The sequence below is a fragment of the Oncorhynchus keta genome, chromosome 36 (assembly GCF_023373465.1).
Source record: "Oncorhynchus keta strain PuntledgeMale-10-30-2019 chromosome 36, Oket_V2, whole genome shotgun sequence".
Lineage (NCBI taxonomy): Eukaryota > Metazoa > Chordata > Actinopteri > Salmoniformes > Salmonidae > Oncorhynchus > Oncorhynchus keta.
Window position 1 is genome coordinate 25952569 of NC_068456.1, and position 24870 is coordinate 25977438.

At 40.4% G+C, this 24870-nt stretch overlaps 1 protein-coding gene and 1 long non-coding RNA gene across 2 annotated transcripts; one reads left to right on the plus strand and one right to left on the minus strand.

Annotated features, from left to right (window-relative positions):
* Positions 1-1987: 1987 nt before the first annotated feature.
* LOC118369845 (DNA damage-inducible transcript 4 protein-like) lies at positions 1988-3593 on the plus strand. The gene is made up of 2 exons (XM_035754586.1): positions 1988-2297; positions 2590-3593. The coding sequence occupies exons 1-2, from the start codon at positions 2120-2122 to the stop codon at positions 3102-3104; spliced, it is 693 nt and encodes a 230-aa protein (XP_035610479.1). The 5' UTR covers positions 1988-2119; the 3' UTR covers positions 3105-3593.
* Positions 3594-4733: 1140 nt separating this feature from the next.
* LOC118369846 (uncharacterized) lies at positions 4734-6667 on the minus strand. Its single transcript, XR_004822687.2, has 2 exons — positions 6347-6667; positions 4734-5745 (listed from the first exon to the last, which is right to left on the minus strand). It is a non-coding gene; the product is annotated as an uncharacterized LOC118369846 (long non-coding RNA).
* Between the last annotated feature and the right edge of the window lie 18203 nt (positions 6668-24870).

Below are 24870 nucleotides of genomic sequence, written 5' to 3' on the forward strand. Positions count from 1 at the left end.
TTGTCCATTAACATTATATGTTGTGTGGACCCCAAGAAGAGTAGCTGCTGCTTTTGCAACAGCTAATGTCGATCCTAATAAAATACCAAATGGAAATTAAATGAAATAAATTAACAGGAAATATATTAATATTTCTAATTATTAATCAATTATTATTTCTAGATTGCAAAGATAAAAAAACATTTTTCTCTTCTCACTAAAGGCAAATGCTTGAAATGTTCCATTTGTCTTGCCAAGGCATATCATCATATCCCCCCACTTTCACAAAATCTACTTGCCTGCTTACAATGTAACAATTCAACCACTAGATATTGTGCAAGCGCATGGTCTAAAGTTTGCAGGGAGTTACGCACATTCTCATATCAAGTTCAGTTTTTATTAAGGCTGTCAGAGGTTAGTTAATTCCAGTCAACTTTTTGTCATTTTAATGCATATTTAATTTTTATCGTGATTAATCGCATTGTCTGAAAGCTTTCAAAATACACATAAAACATACATTTATAGGCCTACAGCTAAAAACAGCAATGTGATGTCAAAACAATAGAGGTTAAAGGAAGTGTGCTTCATCAATTTACCTGATTTTACTAACCATTAATTTGGACAAAATTAAGACATTAAAATTATTGTAATGCTTTTTATATGTATATATATAAAAAACATCTTAATTACAGCTCAATTTGAGCACATTCTGAATATGAGATGAATCATGATTAATCACAGCAAAGACTGTGATTAACTCATTAAAAGCTATTTTTGGAGAGTTAAAAAAACAAAACTAAAAATACTTTTGTGTGAAAACTGTTTTTGGGGTATATTATGTATACGCTACGTTTATAAATGAGGCCCTGTAGATATGTTAAATTACTCAAGATGTGCCTATAGGTAGCAAACATGCCCCAAAGCTTAAATTAAATGTCCTGAAATAACTAGAAACATTCAGTGTTGGGGTAGCTACTCTGAAAATATAGGTTATCTATTACTTCACACTGGATGATTAAAATACACTAAAGCTACCATTAAGAAAAAATATAGTTGAAAAAGTAGTTCACAACATCCAACATTTTCTGTGAAACATGACATCATATATAGGCTAAATCTGAAATGTCATAGACTACTAATTATAAGAACAAATCACTTTGGGGTTATATGTTAATACAATCTGTAATTTAGCTTATTAAACACAAAAAATATGTTCAAGTGAGAATCAGGTAGGTCGGATACCAAAAAAAGAAAGCTATTACCTACTTTACCCATATTTTATTTTAGCAAAATAAGTAGTGTGTAGTTCCAGTAGTTAGCTACACTGCTACATGTCAAAAAGTAATGAACTACTTTTTAAACTATCACCAAGCTACTGCAAAATGTAGTTAAATTACCAGTTGAACAACATGTAGTTCACTTCTCCCCAAAACTGGGAACGTTTACTGTTCAAGGGTCATGACATAGTATTGCAGTGTATGCACTGTCTCCAAATGTCATTTTCTCCCTTGAGAAATACCAAATTGTGTACATTTCAAGGGTTGGTGTGGGGATAGTCGATACTATCTTTGGGTACGTGGGTTACGTGGGTTTCGTGGCGTTTGACAGTGAAGTTGAGAGGGGTGGAGCTGAGAGGGGGTGGGGCACAGGGCTCGGGGCTCCGGGAGGTGGGGGGGCTTCATCAAAGGACCCAAAATGTTACAGGGCAAGCTGGTTTCCAGTAGTTACCACAGCTACAAAGTAAATATGGGCTATATAGGAAAAATTTATGCAACATTTTTTTTCTTAATTTAAGGTTAGGTATACGGTTCGCAGTGTGGTTAAGGTAAGGATTAGGTTTAAAATTCAGATTTAAAAAATAGGAATTGTAGAAATAGGCGGGCTTTATGATCTTGTAGCTGTGCTAACTAGTGACGACCTTGGCACTCGCTAATACGTTAAGTTAGGACGTTGGGAACGTGCGAGATCATTTGATTGGTCGGTAGCCATATGTGGGAGGAGTGTTTATGCGGCTATTTATTTAGCTAGTTCCATTCTATAATTGTCTTTGGTGTAGTCCAGCTGGTCTGGTCGGTGGTGAAAGACATCGCACTCTTAGCACTTATTTGATTTATTATTTAATCGTCAACGGGTTTAAAACATGTACTTTACCCTTTCTCATAACAACTCGCTGGACGACAGGTTCCCTTCCTCCCCACAGGAAGACCTGGGTTCTCAACGGTTGTCCTGGGGGAATCTGGTGCAGAAACTAACCGTAATCAAAAGGATCAATCAACGGTTGGCAGACAAAGATCATCGCAGTTGGAATAGTGACACTGGTGAGTGTTTGTTTAGCACTGCAGCCTTTTGCCTGAGTGAAGAGTAGCCTACTTACTGTCTTTGCTTTATTTTGGAGGATTGCTACAACGTTGCAAAATAATGTATCACACAAAAGGTATGCAGCAATATTGATTCCAAAACAGATTTAAAAGTATAACACTTTTTTTCTTGGCATCAATAGTTGCTTATCCATAGGCTTCATATGAAAAAGTTCACCTCAAGACTGATTGTTACAGCACTATACAGTACAATGAATGAAAAGTAGCCCTATTGTTTTCTTTTCTGTTCCAGGATCAGTCACAGACATGTCCATGATATCAGAGTCTGACAGTGGTCTCTTCTACAGTCCACTGGAGGAGTCTCTCTGTGCCCACATTGTAAAGACCATTGTCGAGAGCCTCTCAGACGCTACGGACACTGTCCTGTGCTGTTCCAAACTGGTCCTACCAGATCCTCTCCTGCACAACATCAGTCGGGAGCTTCTCCATCTGGCTGCTAGTGAGCCTTGCGGCCTCAAGGGGGCGCTCATTGACCTGTGTGTGGAGCAGGGGGACCAACAAGGAGAACTGTGTAGTGTGGAGCAGATAGCCGTTGACCATAACCTGGTTCCTACCTTCCATCTCACCCTCGTGCTACGGCCAGAGGTGGGGGGGTTGTGGCCCAAGGTGCAGAGGCTCTTTGGGGGCCGGAGGGCTGTGTCCCCCCAGAGGCAGAGTGGGAGACACACACTCAGGCTCAGTACCGGGTTCAGGGCTATCAAAAGAAAGCTATATAGTTCAGGAGAACTGCTCGTTGAAGAGTGCTGACCTGGCAAGAGCTATGGATGTTTTGTAGTAGATATCAGACCTGAGTCTAATAATACATATCTGAAATACTTTGATATTTAGTATGCTGCACTTTGTTTGGTTTGTCTGGTGCAATGGAACCAGTGTAATGGTCCCAAAAGTGCAAATCAGGCATGCTTCAATACTTTGACTCTGGTCGGATGTACATAATATTGTCTGACTCTGGTCTGGTGTATATATTGTCTATGACTCTGGACTAAAGACAACACTACATTGAGAGAAGCCTTGTATGGCTCTGTGTGATAGAAGTGATTTCAGATATTCCAATGTGGTCACCAATGTACCTAAAGAAAACTCACTCCACTTCTGAACGTGTGTAGGTACCTTGATTAGTCCAATTCTGAAGATGCTTATAATTCCCATAGTCGGACAAGAAAAGCTTGTGCAACAATGTTAACCATGTATTATTTTTTTGTATATGCTAAAATGTATTAAATGTTTTCTAGGGAACACATCTTATGGCAGCTTTTCCACATCAATTGACATGTGGAGACAATTGAATGTAAGATATGGCCATAAAGACAATGCAAATCTGCTGTTGTTGAACCATGGATTTGATTAGACAGTATTTATTTGAACCATGGATTTGATTAGAAATTATTTGATAGTCATATTCACCTGACTGCTTTTTGTACTTTCTTTCAAGAACTTGAAACTGAAAAACTAAAATACATTTTCAAATTAAAATATCCATGTGAAATATTTTGTTCATGGATCAAATATTTGTCTCTGTAATAAAATAAAACCACACTAGGTCATTATAGTGATTATAAAGAAACATTTGATATTTGTTTAATTTGAATAAATACAGATTCATTTGTGCAATAATTTGCAATCCACCAAGCTACAAGCAAATCCACAGGGTACATTCAATTATATAATTACATTAGCTACATAATTCCATTTAGCCCATGTAATAAAAATGTATGGTATATACAGGTACTAACTATAAAAGTTATAAACTGGCTCAGATGTCTATCCTTAAAGGCCTTTAGTTGGTTCTTCTAAATATTTATCAAAGCATAATATGGGAAAGAGCAGCATCTCATTCAAAAATACATTTCAAGGCTTTTAAAAAAGAGAAACACTAGTGTTTGTATTTAAACCAGCCATCACCTTGTCAGTTTGTTTCACAGTTCTACAGGAAGTTAAGTCTGTCTGCAGGAGTGTGCAGAGAGAGAGGGGGGGGGGGGTCCCCCACAGCCCATATGTCTGCAAGGCATTTTCTCTCTCTAATTGCAGCTCAAATCTTACGCTCCAGTTTGTGTGTGTTGGCTTGAATAGAGCATTCTCTATTGATTTCTTAACATTCGGTTCAAGTAACAAATAATCCAAGGAGGAAAATAAGTCTGGAGCAATCAAAACATCAAATGGATCTCCAACAACAGAACTTTTTCCATTGAGGTTCAAATCAGAGCAGATGGGCAGCAGGTCATGCAACCACACATCAAAAATGTTAATCATGGGCATCTATCAGTTACATTTTTTTAATAACACATTGGTTAATAAAAAATATTGTAACAGTGCAATGGGAAACCCATCCTCTGTCAATGATCTATCAGCAGGCAAGTAAGGGCATTTCACACACAGTTCTGAGCTATAGTATTTTATTTACATTTGGTCCGGTTGGTTTCACATTGCCAAATCAACTAAATTGCCGAAACCAGAAAAAAAAAATGTATTGTCACAGATGCAGTAAAATGTGTTTTACAGAGTCAGCCATGGTAGTACGGCGCCCCTTGAGCCTTGCTCAAGGGCACAGACAGACTTCACCTTGTCAGCTTGGGTATTCTAACCAGCGACCTTTCGGTTACTGGCCCAACACTATCCACTAGGCTACCTGCCGCACCACATGTCCAAGCAATTTTTTTATTGGAGACAAATGCTCACGTTAAGTATATAAAGTTGAGAGCATGTGAACATCTGCGAGAGGATTTTGTGCATGCAGAAACAGTCATTTATGCTTTTTTTTTACATAATAGCATAGGTTAACAGGAAGGATAAACCAATAGCGTGATATGTCTTGCTCATATCGATATCAAACCCAAATCAAACAATATTGAGGTCAAAACAGTATCAAGCGATACTGATATATTTTTCAAGTTTTATTAGTCATACAGGATACATGTGGTATACACCAGCCAATTAAATGCTTACTTGCATCTTCCTTCTGGACAATGCAACAACAATAAGAAATAATAAAAGATAAGAATACCAACCTAAAGTAAATGGCTCAGTAGAAGAGAATAAACATTTTACCAAAAGTATAATACAGGAAGGCACAATCTATAATCCAATATTTATACGTTTTGGGGAAGGGGGGATTTGGGGGCAAGTGTTTAAATTGTGCAGTATTTAGCAATCATAATAAGAGTCTGACAGCAGCAATTGTGATTTGTGTGTAGCATTAAATTATATGCGTGTATGTCTGTGGGAATTTTAGATATTGGTGCCCACCATTAAAATGTACCCTTCTGTATGTCTGTGGGTTCTTATCCCTGTATCGTGATCTGAATCTCCGAGTCGTAGGCGTTCCCATCTGCTGAGCCCTTTGGTACAAGTCAGTCTCCGAAATGATGAGCAAGGTACAGCAAGCCTTCCTCTGGAAGACAAAAACACACAAAAATGTATCCAATATATTGAAATAATTGATATAATTATGCACTTTATCTAATCTTAAAACTTCAGAATTATTTCACTGCATTGGTCTGGCGACGCACCCACCATTGTTCAAATCAAAATGTAATTTGTCACATTCACCGAATACAAAAAGGTGTAGTCTTACAGTGAAATGCTTACTTACAAGCCCTCAACCAACAATGCAGTTAAGAAAAATGTACTAAAATAAACTGAAGTAAAAAAATGTTTAACAAGAAATAAAACATAAAAGAAAAATTTAACTTAAACAAACAAAAAATATAAAGAAATAATTAAGGAGAAACAAAGTAACAGTAGTGAGGAAGAGACGGTGGCAGAAACATTTGTTACAAAATAAGTTACAAATAACGCAAAAAACACAATAGCACAATTGGTTAGGTGCCTGTAAAACGGAAGCCATCTCTTCCAGCGCCATCATAGAGTTGCAGGACTCATGCTGGAGAAGACAATAGGAAAGGAAAATATCCAAACCAGCACAGTAGGCATAGTGTGAAAAGGATACAAACATTGCATGTGCGTTGCGTTAACGTTGGGCTGTGACTTACTCTGTTTCGTCTCCTTCCAGCAACTGTTCCTGAGGTTGGAGATGCGGTCTTCAGGTCTTTTCCAGAATATCGCTCGGTGAAGCTAGCTCCTACATAGTAAGGCACCTTCAGGGTCTGTGTCTGCCTCCGGTGTATGTGGCCCGTACCACTGCAACGCAGCACAGGAAGTGACATTGTGACAAACGGGTGGTTCAACTTCCTGAGTGACATCACGCCAAAGTATTATTCGAATTTCTGAGTGTTACGAGCACAATAAAAGCTAACCGTGTATAATTTCATGTTGTAATAACTGATACCATCAGACGTAATAAATAATGTGATAACCAGAGATGCTATGTAGAGGTGGTTCAGCAATCTTCTTTTTTACACTGACCCAACTAAAGCCTTTTAGATTTCCTTGTGACAAAACCAACGTTTAATCTATTCTGAAGCTGTGACCCCAAGCTGTATAAAAGTGTGTATAACTATGTTATAAGTGAGTTGTAGAAGCATTGGTGTGTAAAGGAGGACAGTGAGACTGACAAGCGGGGGTTTAGGCTGTAGGGGTCACCATCATCTGGCTGAGGGAGAAGACAACATAGTTAGGATGAGCATCAGCTGGACAAACGGAAAAGCCTCCCTATAGGGGGACAGAGATATATGGAGAAAGGCATAAATAAGAGTCAACACTGCTCCAGCACTCCCCAGCTGAAATCCAAATGGACTCCTAGCCCCGACTCCTCCTTTTAGGCACTTATGCAAATCAGAAAGGAATGACAGAACCTCAACCTGCCTGAAAGAGGGTAAGATGGAACAATAACATTTGCTTTCAGATATACATTGTCTCTAGGGGTAAGGGGTTGATTTTAGTATTCAGCACATACTGTACATTACAGAATAAAGTTCTGACTATTAGCATGGTCCACATTTTGATTCACAGAGCACAGCAACCGAAATGATGCCTTGAAGTAACTCCGGAAATAAGTAATACATTGATCAACTACCTACATATTTTACAGATTTCACTAAATTTCCTCTGTCTCCTCAGTGGTCTACGCTGAACAAAGTGCTCTATGAGTTTTCTGAGAACCTCTGGTCTACAAGTCAGATCTACACAAAGTCTCTAGGGTTAAACGTTAAGGATCCATTTGGAATTCAGCACACACATCACAGAAAAGGCTAGATAAATAACCACTGTCTTAGTTTGACTATTGTCATGGTCAATACCCTTCATTCTATCATGAAGTGAGGACGTTAGAAATGCATCCATTGATTAACAAAAAGGAGTCTACGGATTTCACTTACATCCCACTGTTCTCTCCACTCTGGTCCTGCTCTATGCTGATACCCAAAGTGGATTCCGCACTTTCTGTAAACATGCACATTACCTGGACGCCAGCAGAACATACAGTATAGAACAACAATTAGTATCCAAACATCCAGGCCAGCAGAACATACAGTATAGAACAACAATTACCATCCAAACATCCAGGCCAGCAGAACATACAGTATAGAACAACAATTACCATCCAAACATCCAGGCCAGCAGAACATATAGTATAGAACAACAATTACCATCCGAACATCCAGGCCAGCAGAACATACAGTATAGAACAACAATTAGTATCCAAACATCCAGGCCAGCAGAACATACAGTATAGAACAACAATTAGCATCCAAATGTCCAGGCCAGCAGAACATATAGTATAGAACAACAATTACCATCCAAACATCCAGGCCAGCAGAACATATAGTATAGAACAACAATTACCATCCAAACATCCAGGCCAGCAGAACATACAGTATAGAACAACAATTAGTATCCAAATGTCCAGGCCAGCAGAACATATAGTATAGAACAACAATTAGTATCCAAACATCCAGGCCAGCAGAACATACAGTATAGAACAACAATTAGCATCCAAACATCCAGGCCAGCAGAACATACAGTATAGAACAACAATTAGCATCCAAATGTCCAGGCCAGCAGAACATACAGTATAGAACAACAATTAGCATCCAAATGTCCAGGCCAGCAGAACATATAGTATAGAACAACAATTAGCATCCAAATGTCCAGGCCAGCAGAACATACAGTATAGAACAACAATTAGCATCCAAATGTCCAGGCCAGCAGAATATTGAGACCGAAGGTCACGTATGTAACTATGGTTAAGTGAGCTATATGGATCACTCCAATACATTTATATATTGGTGTCACTCCGCGGTGGAGGGACACATTCGAGGTGAGGATTTAGAGATTTACTCCCGTGTACACCTGTGTCACGGCTGGGGTCCGCCCCTATATATACACCCCATGGCTGCAACACACGTTCTCTACATCCTTTTTGAGGTGTCTCTAGCACCGTGGAGGATTGGAGTGATCCATACAGCTCAGACCTGCCCGTGTTCACACTACTCAACACTGCAGCAGAATCAAACCAGATCACAACTCACAACAAAACCTATAATCATGGCCATCAACTCGGCTGCATATACTGACACTTAATAAATGTATCGCTTACATACTCTAACGTTGAAATCTGGGATATACACACCTGCCCCCACCCTTCCACTGACTGGATCATTTGAACCATCTGTTTCCATCCTTAAAAACGAATAAAAACCGATTATCCATCTCTCCACACACCATCTCACGTCAACAACACATTCTCTCCTGCCCTCAATCATGTTAACATCTACGCTTGGTTTCGGAAATAGCCACGGAGGAACATTACCCAATGCAATTGCCGGCCTTTCTCTGTCCCCAGTCTGAGATATTTTTTTCAGAGTTCCCATTTGTCTTGAACGCACTGAAGTCTAAATTTCTGAGTTCCCTGTTGTTTTGAACTCGACATATGATCTCCGCAGAAATTAATGTTGCAATTAAAACAATTGGAAACTGGGAACTCGGAAATCTCTGACTTGAAACCACCAGAAGAGGTGAAGGGAGAAGGATAACTGGGAGTATTTGTATGGAGGTCAATGAGAGTGTCGAATTTAGTTAACACAAAAATGTAATGGTTCATTTGTTATCTGTGGCTTATTTGACCTAATAGAAGTTTCGTAATAATAAGGTTGTTATGAGTGTAATGATATAAGTAGGACTATAAATAGGAGGGTCATGCTAGAAGGGATCCAGCTTTCGTCATATTTACATTTTGTAGCAGCAGGTTAGTATAATTTATGCAGAAGTTTATGATAATTAGGTTAAGGTTAGGAAATGGGTTTGGGTTAGGAATTAGTCGAAAGCTGAATCCCTTCTAGCCATGAACTTATCGGCGTTGTGCCTGATCATCATTAATTAACACAAACAAGTTTTCAAAAAATGTTATACATTTTTTATTTAAATAGGCAAGTCAATTAAGAACAAATTCTTATTTACAATGATGGCCTAAACCGGGCCAATTTTGCACCGCCATATGCGACTCCCAATCATGGCCGGTTGAATTACAGCCTGGATTCGAACCAGGGTGTCTGTAGTGGCGCCTCAAGCATTGAGATGCAGTGCATTAGACCGCTGCACCACTCTGGAGTGCCTATTTCTACATCTGATCTTCTTAAAATATCATTTTAAACCTTAAAAAAATGTTTTACAAAATCGTTTGTGGTAACCCTAACCAAGCTGCTAATCTTATGCTAACTCTAACCTTAAATTAAGACCGAAAAGCACATTTTTGTTTTCATGAACTTTTATCATATAGACAATTTTGACTTTGTGGCTGTGGTAACCTGAGGTAATGGTAGTAGAAACCGTTGTGTCTGTTGTCAGAGAGGAAGAGAGAGGCCAACTCTGCAGAAAATCCGTTTCCCTCCAGTAGGCGGCGTTTTTTCGTTAAATGAATGCCATCCATGCAGTGACTGTACGTATATACCTCAACCAGAAGCCATGGATTACAGGCAACATCCGCAATGAGCTAAAGGGTAGAGCTGCCGCTTTCAAGGACTCTAACCCGGAAGCGTATAAGAAATCCTGCCTTCTCAGTCAACCGTGGGATGGATGGCAACCCTAAGATGGTGTGATTCTACATGGGCATGGGCAAGGCGGGCAACATTGTATGTGAATGGGGACCACCTCCTCAACATGCCAGAGAGACACAAGCTTGTGGCCAGGTGCTGCCAGGACTTCTTTCACCTCGCCCCTGGAGGCCTGTCTGCTGTTCCACAACGGAGGCCACTGGAGGGAGGTAGGATAGGATAAGACAGCCTTTCTCAACCCAGTTCACAGGGCCCACCAGTCATTCCATATATTTGATGTACCCTAACACCAGCACAACTGATTCAAATCAACACTGGTGGTGTTCCTGCCTGATCTCACAACGCTTGGATAGGTGTTTAACACATCAGCGAACTACATCATATAATATAGCAATCTGATGCTCGACTGTGTAGTCAATGATGTGGCACACAACCATTGGTTGATGCAATGCAACCGCCGTGTTCAAGAGCATCAAAGCTGTGATAGCAGTGTTCGACTGACTGATCTACAAAGTACCTTGCATTATAAATAACAACTCAATATTATTTGTTGATCAGTCAATCAGACACAATTTACCCATGATACATTACAGGTTTGATAATCTCAAACACAGCCATAGTCCGCAATGTAGTTAGGCAGGGACGCCGCAATTGGTTGAGTTCCTGCCCAACATTATGAGCAGGCGTTGCATTGCATCAACCAATGGTTGCACACCATTTCATCAACTGTGCAGTTGGGCATCAGATAGCTGTCATATGATGTGGTTAGATGATATGTTAAATACCTATCCAGGATTTGTAAGATCTGGCATGCGTCTGTAACGTAGTCGGGCAGGAACTCAACTGTGTTCAAGAGTTTCCACTAGATTACACAGCCACAAAATTGGCTATATTGTAAAATTATTTCAAACAAAAATGTGCTTTTTGTTCTTAAGTTATGGTTTGGCTAGGAATAGGGTAAGTTGTGTGGTTATAGGGGTTAGATTTTAAATAATCATATTTTAATAAGAGAAATTGTAGAAATAGGCATGGTTTATGACTTTGTGGCTGCGGTAACTAGGGGCGACAGTGTCAAGAGCGTCAAATCCATGATGCGTTGTGGGTAAATTGTGACTGTCTGATCTACAAATAATAACGAGTAGTTTATTTAGGATGCAAGGTGATTTGTAAATCAGTCAGTCGGCAGTTGCCTGCAGTGACGGCTGCAATGTCGAACAAGCACATTGGCTTTCAGATTAGTTAACTCATTTCAGGTGTGTTTGTGTTGGAATACTTTAAATATATGGAGCGACTGTTGGGCCCAAAGAATTGGGATGAGAAAGGCTGGGATAAGATAGGCTTAAACTTTATTGTCCCCGGGGGTTCAATCGTCTTGGACACACAGTACTCATTTATTGAAATGAACCCTATACATTACACGCTCACAGGTGACAGTGAGGACCAATGCAGCAAGCCACACCACACCCGCAGAGGCTCACCCAGGAGGAGATAGAGGTCCATAAGTCCTTCCTGGTGGAGTACTTCACCAAGGGGCCTGGTTCTATCTGCCAGCTCGACTCCCTGTACTTCCAGGAGCGTTTCACGAGTCGCTGCAGCTATGAGGAATCCCCCTACAAGCTGCTACATGTCCTGCCACACATACAACAGGAAGTGATGAATAGAATGCAATACAGTACACAATATATTAACATGCACAGTATAAAAAAGGCTACAGTAAGAGAATGGTTTAGTTTTATTTGGTAACTTTTTGCCTTAAAGGGATAGTTCACCCAAATTACAAAATGATATGTTGATTTATTTTTCCTGAAAGCAATGCTGTGAGGGTAGGACAGCAATCCATGCGTTGGTTTTGTTTACTTGGCCACTGTTTCCAAATGCTAACTTTTTAGCTTTGTGGCACAAATCCAATGCAGGTCAATGGTACCGATAATCACATTTTCACACTTCATCTATAAGTAACATAGCTACACAATCCATTTGACACACTTTAGGATGATTTGGACATGAAGGCTGAAAAATGCTAATATCAGTATGATTGACTATCAGTATGATTGACAAATTAGCATTTGGAAACAGTAGCCAGGTAAACAAAACCAAAGCATTGATCCCTGTCATAGCTTGTCCATAGACTTCTAACAGGGTAAGAAAACAAAATGTAATTTAGTAATTTGGGTACACTATCCCTTTAAGTTGCCCTTCACAGTAATAATTGTAGAACCACATTGTTTTATCATGTAGTGACATAGTAACTGCTTTGTAACTACATGGGGATAGTTTAGCAATGTAGGTTATTGTGGAACAAGGACTGACATTTCCAAATCAATTGATCATGGAGGTCCCAGGCTATTCCTCAGACATTTGCCCACTCGCAGCTGTGGTGAACCCTGCCCGGGCTGGGCCTCATTATCGTGTGATCCGGGCTCTAAGAAATCCCTCATCTACCCGCAGGCTGCTCTATATCTCCTGTAAACCCGAAGGAGAGCCAATGAGGAACTTCAGGGAGCTGTCCTGCAGTCCTGACCCCATAGAGGAAGCTGACAGGGGAGGCGTTCAGTCTGACTGTAACTGTGCCTGTGGATATGAAAGGTGAAATAAAATAAAAAATTAAAATGTTCCCTCACACACCACACTGCAAACTGTTGCTGGTCTTTCAGAGATAGTTCATTACTATCACTACCACTACAACTTACACTACAGCTGAACCTTTTCTAGTTTTTCTAATTCTTATACATTGTGAATGTTGTCCTCTGGATTGTATGTTGACTACAGAGATAAAATAGTTGAATCAGTGGAAATTCAATTCAAAAATCCTCTCAAAAAGGAAAGTGATCATTACTTAAAAATACAAATTCTGAGAGCTTTTCAATGTCATGTAGAATATTAAATCAATGTTGTACGTTATTCAGAGGCATATACTACTGATACTGCATTGTGAGGAGTTGTGTCTCTATATCCTACAGCAGCAGTGAATCAAAACATTTTCTGCCTTGTAAATGGATCAAAGTAGGAAATGGGTGGAGAGCAGCGTGAAGTGTGTTTGGGGTCGCTTGCTCACAAAATGCTGGAGTAGATTCTCTGCTATCTTCCCCTCTTCTGTGTTTGAATGAGGCCCATGCTGTACTACATCTGTTATGTCATGTTGCATGCCTGAACTGCATAGGCGTAAACTCCATATATGTACACTAGGTGGTGCTATAGAGTCAAGTATCAACTTCCAATGTGTGGCCTTGAGTTACCCGTTTTACATTATTGCTGACATAAAAACAAGAGGAACCCTTAAATTGAATAATCGTTAGGGTGACATCTACAGTAGTTGATCAGTTCTCCCTTCTAAAAACCCATGGTTTATATATTTTTTTAATTATAACAAAAGACATTATGGACATACCCGGTGGCCAGTTAATTAGGTTCACCCAACTAGTACCTGGTTGGACCCCACTTTGCCTCCAGAACAGTCTGAATTCTTCGGGGAATGGATTCTACAAGGTGTCAGAAACGTTGCACAGGGAGCTTGGTCTATGCTGACACAATGGCATCACATAGTTGCTGCAGATTGGACTGTGGTACATTCATGCTGCGAACAGCCCGTTCCATCTCATCCCAAATATGCTCTATTGGGTTTGGTCAGCAACAATGTTCAGATACAGTGTGGCATGCAATCGTTGCTCAATTGGCACTAAGGGACCTAACGTGTACAGGAAAACATTCCCCTCACCAGTGCAATAACGCTACCAGCCTGTACGGTTGACACCAGGAAGGATGGGTCCAAGGGCTCATGCTGCTTACGCCAAATTCTGACTGCCATCAGCATGACGCATCAGGAACTGGGATTCGTTGGACCAGGCAATGTTTTTCCTCTCCTCAGTTGTCCAGTGTTGGTGATCGCGTGCCCACTGGAGCCACATCTTCTTGTTTATAGCAGATAAAAGTGGAACCTGGTGTGGTCTTCTGCTGCAATAGCCCATCCATCCATGACAAGGATCAACAAGTTGTGCGTTCCAAGATGCTGTTCTGCACACCACTGTTGTACTGCGCCATTATTTCTCTGTTTGTCTCTTTCGACCTCTCTTATCAACAAGTTGTTTTCACCCACGGGACTGCCGCTAACTGGATTTTTTGGTTTCTCTCTGTCACGCCTTGGTCATTGTATTTTGTGTTTTCGTTATATATTTGGTCAGGCCAGGGTGTGACATGGGTTTATATATTGTATTTTCGTATTGGGGTTTGTAGTATTTGGGATTGCGGCTGAGTAGGGGTGTTGTATAGGCTTGGCTGCCTGAGGCGGTTCTCAATCAGAGTCAGGTGATTCTCGTTGTCTCTGATTGGGAACCGCATTTAGGTAGCCTGGGTTTCACTGTGTATTTCGTGGGTGATTGTTCCTGTCTCTGTGTAGGTTCACCAGATAGGCTGTAATTAGGTTTCACGTTCCGTTTGTTGTTTTTGTATTTGTATAGTTATTTCATGTGTCACTTTTTTCATTAAAGTCATGAGTAAACACCACGCTGCATTTCGGTCCGACTCTCTTTCTACAAACGAAGAACAACGTTACAGAATCACCCACCACACTCGGACCGAGCAGCGTGTTAACAGGCAGCAGCGAAGGGAGGACGTTATGGACAGCAGAGGCTTGGAGTATACGACGTGGGAAGAAATAGACAGGTGGGCGGCCGACCCAGAGAGAATGCCGGAGCCCGCCTGGAATTCGCTGGAGCAGTGCGAAGAGGGCTATAGGCGAATGGAGTCGAAAAGAATGACCAGGGCGTGACACTCTCACCATTCTCGGTAAACCCGAAACACTGTTGTGAGTGAAAAGCCCAGGAGATCCGACATTTCTGAGATACTGGATCCGGCACGCCTCACACTGACTGTCAGACCACGCTCAAAACCGCTTAGGTCACTCCTTTAGCCCATTCTAACGTTCAGTCGAACAGAAACTGAATGTCTCGACGCCTGTCAGCTTGCTTTATATAGCAAGCCGCGGCCACGTGACTCGCTGTCTGTAGGAGCGATCAGTTTTCATGAATGGGTGATGTACCTACTAATTTGGCAAGGTTGGGGTCAATGTAGGAAGAGAGTAATTGTCAGTCCCACTTTAAGTACAACTTATACAGTTTAGCAGGTTTAGCATGTGTCGCAAATCATCTCAAAGCATTCTCATACTCTATCAATGGTGTATAAACATACATAGCATGTTATAACAAATTTGGCAAATCTCCCTACAGTGAGAATGGTTAGCTCACCCTTTATACACCATTTATAGAATATGGCATATGCATATAGATACTTTTTGGTAAAAGCAGCTGTTAATTGGTTAATTATGTGGATTCCTGGGAGGCTTGGGTTTATGACTAAATTGGAATTTAAATCAAATATAATCACAAGTCAGGTGTATTCAGGATGCTTTAAAGGTTGAATCCAAATTCCAAACTTGACGAGTTGGTTTGAAGTACTAAAAGGACAAAACAAGATATTTGAGGCAAAGGGCATTTCAAGACAGGCTTTTCAAAATGTTTATGACTTACAGTCAACACTGTCCAGGACATAGTTAGCTGAAAATGCGTACACAAAAGCTGACCTCATTAGATGTATTTTCAAAGAGCAAGCATTTCAGACTTCTAATAAGTAGATGCACCTTGCTCCACTGACACTAGCTATTGTGAAAGACCAAATAAATTTGAATTAAAACAATTATTATTAATGATTCATTTAGAGGCCCTAGTAAATATTAATAAGGATAGGGGACAAAAAGTCTAGACTATTTTCATAAGTGTTATTTAGCTAACAAATATGTTATAATATTATAATTCACATAAAAATTCAAGTATCAATTTAGTTAAACACATTTTTCAAAAAGTGATTAGCTCAATTGATAGCGACAGAATCACATATGACCAAGCAAAGTCCATTTTTGCTTTACTTTGGTATTTGGTATTGGATATTTGATTAGGATCCCCATTAGCTGTTGCAAAAAGCAGCAGTTACTCTTCCTGGGGTCCAACACAAAACATGAAAAATAATACAGAATGACATAATACAGAATGACATAATACTCAACATCATTAGAAGGTCGTAGCTCAGCCTCAGAATGCCATCATAGAGACAAACCAGATATTTTTACATTTAATTGTTTAAATGTAACCTTTATTTAACTAGGCAAGTCAGTTAAGAACAAATAATGATTTACAATATTGGCCCATGTGCATCAGAACCCCACTTTTCTCGTAAAACTTACAGCTTGTTTTCCCATTCAAAATCTTAAACTTTGAAAAGGGTAGGCTTTTTGCATTTTTTTTAACAAGGGGTATGGCATACCGCCTCCGTTTGAGCCCTGGTTTTAAGGTACTGGTTCACTGTAGTTCACTGACAGTCTAGTTGACTGACTTATTGCACTCAATTTGCAAGCAATGTTTCAAATATACAGCAGGAAAAAAACCTGTTTGAGCCAGAGAGGTTACACTCTATGTGTTGTAATGTGTTGCAACAATTGTCCCTTGGCCTGCCTAACAACGGGGTGCTATTTTCCCCACACAAGAGGTCAGAGCAATGATGTCACACCAGACCTAGACCACCAGACCTGCTGACCAACAGGCCTAGTCACAGACTGGCCGCTAAGCCAGGAGATAAGAAGCCTGGTCCCAGATCTATTTGTGCTGTCTTGTGACAATGACCATATTAGTTGGCAAACCAGCATTTGACTTGACAAGACAGCACAAACTGATATGGGACCAGGCTAGTACAATAGTGCCAGGTTGGCTAGACAGATGACCACATAGTCAAATGTAGTTGAGAAAGACATAAATGCATTCCAGGAGGTCAAGATGAGTTGGCATGTTTGTTCATCTTTATTGCGTGTGCTAGTCAGTGCCACTTTATGGTATGTCTTACAGGGGAGTTACCTGTTTTTTTTTTTGGTTATCTAGATTAGCATCAAGCATTTCTAGAATGTTCTCTGATATATCAGTCAACATCACATCGGAACGTGTAATCATAAAGCGTGTTAGAGTAGGAGTGCTGATCTAGAATCAGTTTAGCCTTTTCGGTCAGGGGTATTCAACAGGGGGTCTGCAAAGATGTTTCAAATGTATTTTTATGAATATTGCTAGCACCAACAGAATAAATGAAATTTGAATAACATACAGTACCTACTGTAGAAAAGATGATAATATATGTTTTTCTAGTGAGCAAATGTCTAATATTGAGCAAATTACACTCACTGGAGTATCTGAGTATTCAGTTAAAATTGTCAAAAAGTTACAAAAATAGCTTCTTTGCAAAGTGACATTTTTCAAGGAAGAATTTTGCTAGGACTGTCTGGGAGTGATCTGAGTGGCGAGGGGAAAACAGAAAATTTGCTGTTAACGACAGAGAGGTTTGGAACTCTCGTTTGTACTGGTCTATTAGCTAATGTACTGCATGGTGATGACACATGGAAGGCCAAAACTCCATCCCACCAAAACAGGCTGAAATTTCAGGTGGTCTTTTCAAACAGCTCTTACACAAAAAGGGCGTTGTCATCATTTTCACAATTTCACAGTATTATTCCAACCTCATAGTGTGGAAATATATGCTGTATAAAACACAGGAAAAATACATCTCTGCCTTTAAACAGCTAAACAGCTGCTCTTATACCTTGATAACTGGTTACATGCGGCATGTGTATAATAACTACATGTCTAGTATGTGAACATGGCATTAGCGGAAATGTTTTGGATTTACCTTTTAGCTAATAGGCTGTTAGAGTTTACATTTCCTCTTTAAATTATAATGTGGGAAGGTCAAAATAATGAAAAACTATCTACCAAATCTATTCATTTTAAAATGTTGATTACTTCTCCTTGCCATTATCATTCAAATGATAAGACAAGGCGTGCACATTGGAGCTCCCTGGGTCGCCGGTTTGCCTGCCCTGTCATAGGTTACAAAGATACACATATCAGAGAATGTTGACTTGAGTGGGAATATCCAATGTTTTAAATTCAACTGTCAATCTTTCATAGGAAACCTATTGAAATCCTAGAAATATAGATAATAGAATATGAATTCACATTTAAGTTGGCATTCAGTAAAAAAAAGAAGAAAATGTAATACAACATTTTTTCAAGTAATAATCAAATAATTTGACAACCCTGTTTATAAGCTTTCAGATGATATCAAACCCATCCGAATTATATCCATCCCAACCAAATGATATCAAACCCATCCGAATTATATCCATCCCAACCAAATGATATCAAACCCATCCGAATTATATCCATCCCAACCAAATGATATCAAACCCATCCGAATTATATCCATCCCAACCAAATGATATCAAACCCATCCGAATTATATCCATCCCAACCAAATGATATCAAACCCAACCAAATGATATCAAACCCAACAGAATGATATCAATCCCAACCAAATTATATCAAACCCAACCAAATGATATCAAACCCAACAGAATGATATCAAACCCATCCGAATTATATCCATCCCAACGAAATGATATCAAACCCATCCGAATTATATCCATCCCAAACAAATTATATCAAACCCAACCGAATGATATCAATCCCAACCAAATTATATCAAACCCAACCGAATGATATCAAACCCAACCGAATGATATCAATCCCATCTGAATTATATCAAACCCAACCAAATGATATCAAAACCAACCAAATTATATCAAACCCAACCGAATTATATCAATCCCAACCAAATGATATCAAACCCAACCAAATTATATCAAAACCAACCAAATTATATCAAACCCAACCAAATTATATCAAAACCAACCAAATTATATCAAACCCAACCAAATGATATCAAACCCAACCAAATGATATCAAAGCCAACAGTCTCATGGCGTGGTGGAGTTGCAAAATGGGGCAACTTTGAGCACCTCTATCTTCTGGACGTTTTGGCATTCAGATTCAAAAAGTAACTTTCTGACCACTGGGCAAACATGTAAGGAAGGTTTCGTTCAAATCAAAAGAGGTGCATTCAGAAAGTGATTGAATTCATATAGTCTATACCTTATCTATTGTACACTACACCTGTTAACGGATCCAGTGATTGAGCAAGTGAACATGGTTACATGTTCGACGCACAATTGGCCGAGCGTCGTCCGGGTTAGGGAGCGTTTGGCCGGTAGGGATATCCTTGTCTCATCGTGCACCAGTGACTCCAGTGGCGGGCCGGGCGCAGTGCACGCTAACCAAGGTTGCCAGGTGCACGGTGTTTCCTCCAACACATTGGTGCAGCTGGCTTCCAGTTTGGATGCGAGCTGTGTTAAGAAGCAGTGCGGCTTGGTTGTGTTGTGTATCGGAGGACGCATGACTTTCAACCTTCGTCTCTCCCGAGCCCGTAACAATTTGGATACCACGAAATTGGGGAGAAAAAGGGGTCAAATTCAAACAACCCCCCCCCCCCAAAACAACCAGAAAATATCAGGTTAAAAACCAATCAGAAAATATCAGGTTAAAATTAAACCAAGAGTGTAAATTGTATGTACAACATATAATTTGGGGTGTGCTTATATTTTTGCAATTACACACATTTTTTACATATCCCAACACCCCCTTAGACACCTGCAGGTGGGGTTACAGCCAGGGTTAAGTGCTTTGCTCTGGGATTCAAACCAGCAACCTTTTGGTTACTGGCTCAATGCTCTAACATCGAGGATACCTGCATATATGATGTGTGGTGTTCTGTGTCCATCCCACTTGAGCAATAGAGAGTTTATTATCTAAACATTCTGTATACTGTACTTTATAGGATATTCAAGCCTATCTTGAAGGCCTTATTCTGACAGTTAGAACTGACCAGTCAACATTTTTATTTACTTAACAAAATTAGAGAATGCATGCTTCTGCCTCGGAAGAGTTGTACGATTGGCTGGCTCATGGAAGTTTTGAACATTTGTCAAGTTCCAACAGGTAAAATATGGCACGTGATTATAATTGAGTGTTTGATCATTTTAAGGATCCCGTTGTGGCAAAATATTAAGTTAAAGTTCAACCAGCAGGGAAAATCTATGTATGACGGTTGTGCTCTGTGCAATACAGAATCATATACTATGTATTTACAACTCTTCAGTAGTGATATGAGATATTTATCTACAGTGTAGCTGTACCAAGTAAACTGTATAAAGTGGATTGAGTCATGCCATGAGTCAACCAACCTGATTGGCGGAGGTAGCCTCATAGTTAGAGAAGCGGTCTGGTAACTGGAGGCTTGCATTGTTTCAATCCCCAAGCTGACTGGGGTGAAATCTGCAGGGAATGAGATGGCAGCCGGAGGTTTACCGGCTTCAACATCCCGTATACTACCTAGCACCGTTGTGCACTAGAGCAAGGCTCTTTGCTCCAGCAGCCCTTAATTGTGTGTTAAGTGTCAGATTGGGTACTGTTACAGCAACAAATACAGGATTTCCATCCAAATGGACCAACAAAGGAAGTTTTCTAGCAATGACAATCTTAAAGGCTTTAACAGGAAGCTTAAAATATGGTGTTCTTGATCCTTCCAATTAATTGGAATTTGAAAACACTTGGTCAAAGTTCAACCAGGTGGGAAACTCCATGTATGACTGGTGGTGCTCTACTTGTGCAAAAAGGGAAATATATATTATGCATCCATATACTTTTATTTCTGTTATTTTCAAGCAATGAAATAAGATCTTTATCTGTAGTGCACTGCAGTCTAAGCTGTACATGGTTGGTTGACTCATTGGAGTATTGAGGTCATGTTTAAACAGGTAAAATATGGGCGTTATTATGGTGTGTTTGCTTGATCCTGAACATGTGTTGACATTTGAGTCATTTCATTCATAACATCCCTATTATATAAACATGAGTCTAGGCTATAGGATGACCAATATTGTTACAGCAAATAGGCTATTGAGGACTCAAGTTATTCAAGTGATCAAGTGATTCGAATATATATATTTTTGAACATGTGAGATTCTATTCATAGTTATTATGTAATCATTATTCTATAAACATGACATGAGGCTAACGTTACAGCTTGACTAACATTATGGCAGCAATAGGCTGCCTCTAACACTGTTGCTTCAAGGGATTCAGAAGAGTCAACAGAAAAGCTTCCATTTTGAATAATGACAATATGGAATACATACTCATAATATCCTCATACTCATGTTGTATTAGATCAGGTATTCCCAAACTGGGGTACACGCAATGCCATCGGGGGTAGGCCAAATAAAAATGTGAATCACATTTTTTTTCAAATACTTATTTTTTTCTTCACATTTTCAAACAGTCCATTTATATTTTCCAACAGGGCTATACATTTGGGTGAGGTTTTTTTCTCACCTGCGAAGCCTCGTTTCACTGCTAGAATTCAAATTAAACCGCCGATATAAACCAGTGATATAACAACACAATGTCAAATACAGGTAGCCTAGACAAATAATTAATATCCAATCACATTAACCATTACTCTCTCGCGGGAATTCCACTAACGGTCCGTAGGTAGCCAAACGTAGCTGCTGCTCATGTTGGTATCTGTACTGATGGCGCAAAAGTCATGACAGGGAGACATAGTGGAGTGGTAACGCGCATGCAAGCAGTTGCGCCAGATAGCACTTGGGTACACTGCAGCATCCACCGAGAGGCTCTTGCTGCCAAGGGAATGCCTGACAGCTTGAAATACTTTCTGGACAATACAGTGAAAATTGTTAACTTTGTTAAAGCAAGGCCCCTGAACTCTTGTTTATTTTCTGCACTATGCAATGATATGGGCAGCGACCATGTAACACTTTTACAACATACAATGGTTATCAAGGGGTAAAGTATTGACATGTGTTTTTATATTGAGAGACGAGCTTAAAGTGTTCTTTACTGACCATCATTTTCACTTGTCTGACCGCTTCTCACACGACTAGCCTACCTAGGTGATGCTTTTTCTTGCCTGAATGATCTGAATCTAGGATTTACAGGGACTCTCCGAAACTACATTCAGTTTGCGGGACAAAATTGAGGCTATGATTAAGAAGTTGGAGCTCTTCTCTGTCTACATTAACAAGGACAACACACAGGTCTTTCCATCATTGTATGATTTTTTTTGTGTGCAAATGAACCCAAGCTTACGGACAATGTCAAATGTAATTTAGCGAAGAACCTGAGTGAGTTGGCTGCGCAATTACGCAGGTACTTTCCCGAAACGGATGGCACATACAACTGGATCCGTTATCCCGTTCATGCCCTGCCTCCAGTCAACTTACCGATATCTGAACAAGAGAGTCTCATTGAAATTGCAACAAGCGGTTCTGTGAAAATGTAATTTAATCAGAAGCCACTGTCAGATTTCCGGATTGGGCTGCACTCAGAGTATCCTGTCATGGCAAACCACGCTGTTAAGACACTGATACCCTTTGCAACCACGTACCTATGTGAGAGTGGATTCTCAGCCCTCACTAGCATGAAAACTAAATACAGGCACAGACTGTGTGGAAAATGATTTAAGATTGAGACTCTCTCCAATACAACCCAACAATGCAGAGTTATGTTTATCCTTTCAAGCACACCCTTCTCATTAACCTGTGGTGAGTTAATCACAATTTTTGATGAACAAATAAGGTTTTATATATAGTTCTCATTTACAACTGTGACCTGGCCAAGATAAAGCAAAGCAGTGCGACAAAAACAACAACTCAGAGTTACACATAAACACATGTACAGTCAATAACACAATAGAAACATATATGTACAGTGTGTGCAAATGTAGAAGAGTAGGGAGGTAAGGCAATAAATAGGCCATAGAGGTGAAATAATTACAATTTAACATCAACACTGGAGTGATAGATGATGATGTGCAAGTAGAGATACTGGAGTGCAAAAGAGCAAGAAGATAATTGACAATATGGGGATGAGGTAGTTGGGTGTGCTATTTACAGATTGGCTGTGTACAGGTAAGATCGTTAAGCTGTTCTGACATCTGATGCTTAAAGTTAGAGAGGAAGATAATAGTCTCCAGCTTCAGTGATTTTTGCAATTTGTTCCAGTCATTGGCAGCAGAGAACTGGAAGGAAAGGCGACCAAAGTAAGTGTTGGCTTTGGGGATGAGTGTAAGATGGTTAAATAAATAGCAAAATTATTGATTATTATTATATTATTATGTGTGCCTTGGTCCTATAAGAGCTTTTTGTCACTTCCCACGAGCCGGGTTGTGACAAAAACTCACACTCATTATGTTTAATAAATGTATCGTATAGTGTGTGCGTGGCAGGCTAACAATGATGGCAAAAAAAATCTACATTTGAGAGTGCGCTGACCCTGGTGCTAGAGGGGGTACGCAGCTGGAAGTTGAATGTTTGAAGGGGTACGGGACAATAAAAAGTTTGGGAACCACTGTTAGATCATTCTAATAGTTACAAGTAATGGGCTTCAAGCTAGGAATGAATCATCTTGTACACCATGTAGCCACACCCCCTACCCCTGTTCCTCTAGGACTCAACTGATTCAAGGGATTCAGGAGAGTCAACAGAAAAGGTTCCATGTTGAATATGTATGATACCGTATATATTCATAGTTATCATACTCATATCATATTACCTGCAATATTATTGTCACGGTTCATGAATCCACTGCCTCCCTCTCTCTTTCTCTTTCTCTCTCTCTCTCTCTCTCTCTCTCTCTCTCTCTCTCTCTCTCTCTCTCTCTCTCTCTCTCTCTCTCGTGTTTGTGTGGGCGTGGTTCCGAATCTCGGCCTGATTGTCTGCGCCAGCTGGAACCACTTATCTTCCCTTTATATGTTCTGTAACCAGTGTTTCTTGTTGTCAGATCGTTGTTACTTCCCTGAGGTTGTGTCGTGTGTCTGTGCTCTTCTCTCGCCGCCCTTGTGTGGATTATCTGCTGTGCTCCTTCCTACCCATCCGGACACACTCCCCTGGATTTCTCAGCACGCTATCATTGGAAGATGCGCCCTAGTCCCTGGGTCGGATTCCGTCTGAGTACAGTCTGTCTGTCCTGTTGCTGTTGTAAACTGTATTCATTAAACCATCGTTGCTTGCATCTTGCATCCGCCTCTGTATTGTCACAGAACGATCTGACCAGACCATGGATGCAGCGAGTTCAACGAGTCTGACCAAATTCATTTCCCGCAGTATCACGAGAATGGATCAACAAGAGGAGAACATCTCCAGCACAGGTCGGGCAGTACAAGCCCTTGCGACGCAGGTATCCCAGCTGATCCAACAATTACAACATCTGAGGGGTTCCGCTGCGCCACCTACACCGGCAGTTCAACCCGCCCCGCCAGAGCCGGATTCCCAGCTAGAGCCACAGCTACCGACACCAGAGGGTTATTCAGGTGATCCTGACTATTGCAGAGCCTTTCTTACGAGATGTTCCATGCATTTCTCGTTGCAGCCACGGACCTTCAACCGTGAATAGTCTAAGGTAGCATTCGTACTCACACTGCTATCAGGCAAAGCGGCTCTTTGGGGAACGGCGGTGTGGGCGAACCAGGACCCATGCTGCACCTCTTTCCAGACACTCTCCGAGGAGATGAGAAGGGTCTTTGATCGGGCCGTGGCGGGTAGGGAGGCGGCCAGACTACTC

What these genes read in the sequence shown, in the direction of transcription:
- LOC118369845 (XM_035754586.1), top strand. Translation starts at nt 2,120, where the DNA reads ATGTACTTTACCCTTTCTCATAACAACTCGCTGGACGACAGGTTCCCT. An exon ending in CAGTTGGAATAGTGACACTG is followed by an intron (nt 2,298 to 2,589) that starts GTGAGTGTTTGT and finishes TTTCTGTTCCAG; the next exon opens with GATCAGTCACAGACATGTCC.